At 42.0% G+C, this 7,823-nt stretch overlaps 1 protein-coding gene across 1 annotated transcript in view; it reads left to right on the top strand.

Moving 5' to 3' along the window:
• Window positions 1-239: 239 nt before the first annotated feature.
• Window positions 240-7,823, top strand: part of RAD18 (RAD18 E3 ubiquitin protein ligase) — a 56,191-nt gene continuing 48,607 nt past the window's right edge. The window contains exons 1-3 of the mRNA XM_009320094.1: window positions 240-306; window positions 4,437-4,498; window positions 5,964-6,034. Coding sequence (XP_009318369.1) covers window positions 279-306; window positions 4,437-4,498; window positions 5,964-6,034 — 161 coding nt within the window. The 5' untranslated portion in view covers window positions 240-278. The remainder of the gene's footprint in view (window positions 307-4,436; window positions 4,499-5,963; window positions 6,035-7,823) is intronic.

Raw genomic sequence — 7,823 nt, 5'->3', positions numbered from 1 at the left:
TCAGCGCGGCCCAGCCGCGGGGCAGCCTGCCGCCGGTGCTGCCGGCCGTACCGCCCTGACACTGCATCCGCCCTCGCCCGATGCAGGCGACTTACCTTGGCCTGTATTGTGTGAGGGCCTACAGCGAAAAGACTACGCGGCTGGAGGTGTGCGCTCGCTCGCGTGCCGTTCACCCGCGGCGTCCCACCGCGGGCCGCTCAGTGACCCCCGACTTTCCCTTGCAGGCAGTGGACGACTTGTTGCGGTGTGGGATATGCTTTGATTACTTCAGCATCGCGATGATCATTCCGCAGTGTTCGCATAACTGTAAGTACGGCGTAAGGAGCACGACGACTTCTCGCGCTGGAAGTGCTTGTGTGTACACTTGTGCTCTTGCGGGACTCGTCCCGTCCTACTGTCTCGTGTACTAACTTCATGAGTACCGAGTTCGTAGAGGTCAACACAAAACTGTTGCTTCCTTTTCATGGTAAATATGTGCCTCCTGTCCTGCCAGTCACATATTTTGTGGAGTCAATTAATACATCGCTGTTGACTCGGTGGTTGCAGTTTAAATTCACTTGAGTTTTAATAAAAATTGCACAGAAACAGCAGTTTTAATAAAAATTGCTCGAGTTGGAACTAAGGTAAATGGGGCGTTTGTGGCAAGTCAATAACGGGGGGTGAGGTCATTCTTCCCTCTATCCTGTGAGTTTGTGGAATTTAGAATTAACGTATTTCATGTAAGTGCACCTTGCCATACATTCCAGGGAGTACAGGGGTGGCTGTGGTGGGAGTGTGTCTTGGCCCTGTGACTCTATTTAAGCCTACTGATCATTCAGTTGACAGATTAAGGCAGACAGGTAGGGCTGAAGAAGGTGTACTCAAATTTTGAGTGAATGGTTTGGTCTTCATACATCTTTCCCAGGAAACGCAAGACTGGAGAATGACCTTGTGGGCCCTATGGGCTGGCAAAATTCTCTTGCGTCTTAGCCAAGTGACAGAAAACTATTGAAAAATGTCCTCAAAAAAGAGTTTTCACCTTTAGAGTTTTGGAGACAAGTCATCATTTGACTATTTATTATTTACTGGCATGTAGAGCAGAGATTACTGATCCTTTATTTCCTTTAGAGAACATGTAGCTCTTCTACTCGTGGCTTAGCCAGCAAGGACGTTTGCCTCTGAGGAGCTCTTTTGGATGAAAGCTGTGAAGCAGCCAGCAACCTTTCCTCGTGCAGTTATGGTTGCAACCTTCTGATGACACGAACACATGTTGTCTGGATTAATGCGCTTAAATGCCACCTATTCCTACAATTCTTCATTTCAATATCTCTTATAACATCTTGAGGACAGAACAAAATGCAAAGCTGTATGGCAGAGAGCATTAAGTGTTAGGAGCTAGAATGTTCCGTGCTGCTCTGTCTGCCTCAGGCTGATATCTGCTGGAACGCGGTAGTGAAGTGGTTTGCTGAAAGTCAGATTAGGGGAAAGTACATTGCCTCTTCTCACACTGAAATAAATACTTATAATTGTTTTGTTCAGAAACTATAGCACTTCCTCTTCCTTACATGAAGGAGGACGTTGTAGTTTGGCAATGAAATTTAGTTTAGCTTGGCAAAACTATCACCATTGAAAACAGCGTAGTTATGGTGGGGAGCACTGGAAATTCTCTACAGTAGCTGGTGTACAGCCTGCCTGTGACACAGCTGGGTTCAGAGGCCCCTAGCTTCAAAAAGAATATGTCTTCTTTTTTCACAGATTACACGTTGAATTTCCCCCTGCAAATTGCAGCAAGCCTAAGTTTTCTACAATACATCAAGAGTTCTAGAAGTATTTTCTACTCAGTTGTCTCTGTGTAATCTCCTCAGTCCACTGAGATTGTACAATTGAAGCAAAAAGCCCTCTGCCATTAATGAGTAATTATTTGTGAATAGATGGAAATGAAATACATTTGCTTGCAAAATTTTTTTCTGTTTCTCTTTTTCTCAATGATCTATTACAGGGCTTCTAGACATCTCTATAATCTGTTTGCACCTATAGCCACTTAAAATTCCTCCTCTGCTTGTTCTTGGGTGACTGAGAGCATTCCATAGCTCTCGTGACAGTAGTTGTTTAACTTCCACAGTGCTTTGGATTGTATTTTTATTGACAGTATAGATGTGCCATTCATATTTCTTTCACATAATAAAAGCATCTGAAGATGGACATCTTCTGTAATACGGACATCTCACCAGGGGCAGAGTGAATTGTGGCCCTGAGGTTTCTTATACTTTCAGTCCAAGAGGACAAACTCAGTCCATCCAAGCTGAGGTGGTGTAAGATGTTATCACTGCCAGGTCTGCTCTTGCTGCCTGGTGGGCATGATCGCTGGCACAGGGTTGTTAAAACGTGCTGCTCTCCTGAGGAGCCCAGGCAGCTGGAGCCGGCCGGGGGATGGTGGCAGGCGGTGGTTGAGGGTGACTCAGCTCTGCGTTCTGCTGCCTCCGCCGTCAGGGCGCTGCCCTCCAGCAAGGGATGGAGCTGGTGCTGGGAGCAGCCGCTGGCCCCGGTGAATCAGCAGTGTGCCGAAGTCGGAGCCTTTATCCCAAGCAGAGCTCAGCGCGAGTGCAGCCACACAGCCCTGGCCTGGGGCCAGCGTAGCTTGGAAGGTGGGCAGGGGAACCTGGGTCTGTTTGACTTATTCGTATAGAAGTGGCTGTAGCTGTTGGAGGGAGCTCTTTTTTGTCATCCAGGATTTTCCTTTCTTTAAATCTGTATTGAAATGGCTACTATGCTTCCAGCTAAGCAGGCTTCAGAATTGCTTGCTCGTTTAAAAAAACACCTATGGTCTTCGGTGTGTGGTGTGTAAATTGTGGCATTACTGACTTTTCTTGTGCCAGGCTTGTTTTATTCCTCTTTCTTCTCACAACCTTGCTACTTCCAGTTTAAACTCAATAGAGATTGTTACTTGCTGGCAGTGACTTGTATACTTTCACTCTCTCATTGTCATTAAGCATCCAGTGATGGTTGTCAGATTAAATTCATACTTTGGGATTCTCTTCTGTATACTGAAACACAGTGCTGTGGCTGAGTCTTATAATTACTTTGGTAGATGTGGTTTTACAGGTGGGTTTGGTCTGTCAGTGCAGATGGAAGTGAACTTTGTGGCACCATTTAATTCTCGGTGTATGTGCCGTTCTCAGTAGACAGAAACCTATTATGCTACCCCAGGAATGGCAGGCTGAGACTTGAGCCATGGCGGGGCTATTTCTCCCGTAGGAAGAGGAGGCGAGTGGGAGAGAAGGGACTGGGGACAGAGAATTGTGAGGCCATTGTCTTCTCTGCATGGGACCAGAGCCAGCCCTAGGCACAAACGTTAAGACTAAGAGTTTGTGATTTATTATCCTTGAACATGCTTCAGCCACCCTGGCTATGAACAGTGATGGTTGCAAACATAGGTCAATCCCGTTGCTTACTGAAGGTGGCTGCTTGTCAGATGTTGGCAGGCTGGATCTATAAGTTGATTCGTATTCATTCAGTTAAAGTTCATTTCTCTTTTTTACGGATTCCTCCCCCCATATCATATCTTACTGTATAATGTAATTTCTGAGTATTTAGATGGATTTGTGTTTTTAAGTGTTGAATTAGTGCATTAATGCTCCTGCTGCTTTTCAGACTCCTTCACAGAGGGTCTCTGAAATATATCTGCTTAGGTAGCTGTTGCTGTGTGTTAAGTGCTGAGACTCTGACCAGTAGTGATCTAGTAAGTGAATGTCTGTTTTGCTGGAGAGTGATGAAACTTTTTATATCTTGAAGTGGTTATGAAAGCTCATAGATAAGTAGAGAAAGCAGAATCATTTCAGGAATTTACTGTGACAAAATGAAGCTTATGCCATATTTCACCAAAGAGTCTATTGAAGCATCCTGTGATGATGATACGACTTGCTTTTCCTGGGAAACATTTAAGCCATCTCTTACTTAGCATTCCAGTCCTGTTTCCCATCCTTTTTAGCCTTTTCCCTCAACAACAGGTTGGTATTGTTTTGGAAAGGGGAAGAAACACCTGGGAAAAAGAGGGGCTAGAGCATTTGTCTGGGGCTATGCGGGAAGGTGAAAGTGATCCAACATTAGTCATGTCAAAAAAAAAAAAAAAAGCGGTGGTGGCAGAGTGAGCAGTGCAAACACACTGCTTTTAGTGGTGGTAACAGACTAAGGTTTTCTTGTCTTGTGTTTAAGAAACAAAAGTAAGCATCTGCTTTTGACAGAGGGACTGAGATTAAATGTTGCAAGATGCTTGCATAAAATACAGGTATTTTTGCTACAATGGTAATCTTAATGCTATGGAAAAATGGTATATTTTCAATATTGGTGTATTGTGGAATAGTTTGCATATATTGTACAAGAAGAAAATATACTGGTAAGGACGTTGAACTGCATTTGGAAGAATGCCTGTTTAAAAATTACATATTTCCTTTTTCCAGATTGTTCCCTTTGTATACGCAAGTTTTTGTCCTACAAAACTCAGTGTCCAACATGCTGTGTGGTAAGTGTTTTTCTTTTCCTCAGCTTGTTTTTTGTTTGTTTTTTGGCAAATCTCAGGAGCTTTTCCCTTTGGACTATGCTAAATAATTAATTCTGGTCATATATTGCCACCTTTCCTTTTGGTGAGCAGCTCTTTGGGCAAAGTGTGGTGCTCTTACAACTGGAATTCTCCTGTTTCAGAGCTACTCTTCTGTCAGCACAGGCAGAAGTAGATGGAGCATCAAACGTGGGTTTTGGCTCACAGCTGTGTATACAGTCTGTTGTGAAACATTTAACATTGCCTCCTAGTTTGTTAAAATACACCAGCATTTAAAACATGAGTGCTGAAATTTAAGCACTTATATTTTCTGGGATTGAGTGGCCTCACTTCATCTTTTAAGGAAACTTTAGAAGTGCCCACAGACCACCTAGACCTAAAACTCACTGACTCTACTGTGTAGCCTTTTTGGGGATGAGAGGACTATGTTACGCACCAGGGAGAGGAGGCATTTGCCATGAGAATTAGGTTAAATGTGAAAAGCACTAGAGGCAGGTTTGGCCTGCTCTGCAGGTGGGTGATTATTACGATCTGACTTGAAGGCCTTTTTTGATTAAAGAATACAGAATGCAATTTATTCTAGGCCTTAATCTAACTTTTCATCTTAAGCCAATTGGGCTTTATTGAACTCCTAAAAATGGTAGGCTGCCTAAAAACAACGAATGGCGCTTCAGGAATATTGGCAAAATAGAAGTAATTTTCTTCTGTGTTTCTAAAGCATGAACCACACTAGACTTTTCAAGACTGGAAAACAGATCTATTTGTAGCTTTGCCAGTTTTTAAACATTCAAACAAGTGCAGACTACTTGATGTACTTTTCTGGGGAGTACATTTTACTACTGCCGCCTTAAAAATCACAGGTATTGATATGAGCAAGACCAGTAAAAGCTTTGTAAAAAAAGAAGAGCAGAGAGAGACAGCCAGAGAGATAAAAATCAGAAATTGTTTAAAAAGAATGTATTGAATGCACAAAGCCACCTCATAATTTGTGTTTTCATTCCATAATCACTCAAAAGATTAACATCTCCCTTCATCAGTTTTCATGCCTTGTTGCTTAAGGTTCTTATCACATTCATGGGATCCTTGTTTTGGTTTTCAAAATAATTAGAACCGGGCTACAATAAAGCATTGTTGGAGACTGGGTACACTGGATTTTGTTGCTTTAGCTTTATGCTTTATTTTTATCTATTACCTGTCATTTCCCAGACTTACAGTTCTCAGGCAGTTATTTTAGTTGGGGATATTTTTCAGGAAAAAATGTTTACACTTTGTGCATCTTCATTCACATAGCAATTTGGGGGGGGTGGTTGAGGCATAGATCCAAGAAACAAATTATTGATCACTTGAACATTTTCTGGGTACTTGCTGTTTTCACTGCATTTGAATGTTTAGGTTTTTCTCTCCTTTTCTTTCTTTCTTTTTTTAATAGGCAGTCTCGGAATCTGACCTGAAAAATAACCGGACATTAGATGAACTAGTAAAGAGCTTTAATTCTGCAAGGTATACTGTAATTTTATTAATACAATCTCTGGTTTGGCGGCTGGAAAGGCAGGTGTGACTTACTTTGTGTGACCAGGCCAGGAGTCCTTGTAGAGGAGCAGAGCGAGGAGCAGTGTGAGGACTGAGCAAAAAAAATTGTGGTGTGACAGAAGCGTTCTCAAAGACAAATGTTTACGCTTTCGGAAAAATCCTACAGTTTTCTGGCTGAAGGCTGCTGTCCGCTTAGGTGATGTGTTGGGGTTGCGTAAGCTCATTTTGGTTTTGCTTCTGGTTAGCTGCCATGTAAGTTACCGTCTCTTCCAACATGTAGGAAGTCAAGATGTGCCAGGATTCTATGGCGAAAATAATGGTAATAAAGATTTTCTTCTAAGATCCTTCCTATGTGTGCAGGGGAAATTCTGAACAGAAAGATTTTGTCCAGTGGTAATGGTCAACTTGCAAGAGAATTCTCTTGGTGAAGTCATTGAATGGGAAAAATGTAGGTATTGAGGGACCAAAAATGTGAGTTTTACTGGATAAGAAAAGTAATGGAGTATTGTGCTTTCACCTGGATTTCTTATCTACTTTTCTATTCACTTTTAATTAATTTTTGATCTCCTCATCTGTTTGAAAGACAAGAACAATGGAATAAGCATGACTTGGTAAAGTCTCATGTATTACTTCTCTGTTTTCTTTTGGTTAGAAGCAGCTCTGTGATTTGCTAGGTATTTTGTAGGTGTTCCTACGTCTATGGGAGACAGATACACTATCATCTTTTTCTCTGAAATTAACTTGGAGCTTGAAGTCAATGAGATTCTTCGCTTCATAAGTGATAGGGGGCATAGTTCAGTTTATGGCTTTGTTTCTTGAGAGAGTTTCTCTGTGATGAAGATCTTCTGTATGACCACTATTAGATTGAATTGATTTTGTTTGAAGAATTGAAGTTCTACAGTTCCGTTATTTTAGCTTGAACTCTGCCTTTAGTGTTTCCGTGATAAATGGATTACTTTTTTTTTTTTTTGGTAATGTCTAATTTTGTAGGGAACAAGTAGTGCTGACTTGGACCTATTATGATATTGAATCTTAAACGTTAATTTTTTTTGACTGCTTTAATGGATCAGTATAAATCTTACCAGTCAGAGTAGTTTAATAATCTTTCCTTTTGTGACTTGGAGTTCAATCAATTTCTCAACATAAAGTTAGATCAATAAGACAAAAACAGTAGCGTCTGTTCTGTACCGGGTGGGGGGGTGAGGTGGGAAAGAGCCAGTACAGGCTTCTTTCTAGGTCTCGGTAAGAAAGGCCTAACAACAAATGGCTTACTAAGATAACTGCTTTAATAAGACCGACTCATAAGAGGAATTTAGATAGTGGGTAAATCTTGTGTCACTCAGATGCTGGGCACCCCGCATTCGTGCCTCTCAGCCTGGGATGGCGTTTACTCTGTAGATGGTCCTGAGTTCGAGGGGAACGCTACTTGCCTGGAGAGTCTTATGTGATATGAGTATCATTAAAGCATAAAAGCATTGTTGGTTTCTGCCCTAGCGATGTTGGTACAGGACAAATCTTTTGTCTCCCCCCCTCCTTCCCCATCTGCTTTGTTTCCTTTTGGCCCTCCCCAAAACAAATCCAAAGTCCAGGCGTTGATTTTTGAAACCTGCTAAGCTCTTCAAGTCCATCCTGGCTTGACTTTGAGCCTCAGGTGGTTAAACGTTTATGAAAATTAGGCCTTAAATCTTTTCAGTATTTCACAAAATTCAAACACATTTCTTAAGTCAGGCCTGTAGGGACAGAAAATGTTAATGTTGGT

The sequence above is a fragment of the Pygoscelis adeliae genome, unplaced genomic scaffold, assembly GCF_000699105.1.
Source record: "Pygoscelis adeliae isolate BGI_AS28 unplaced genomic scaffold, ASM69910v1 Scaffold302, whole genome shotgun sequence".
Lineage (NCBI taxonomy): Eukaryota > Metazoa > Chordata > Aves > Sphenisciformes > Spheniscidae > Pygoscelis > Pygoscelis adeliae.
Note: the sequence above shows the minus strand (reverse complement) of the source record. Positions and strands in the feature narration are given on the sequence as shown.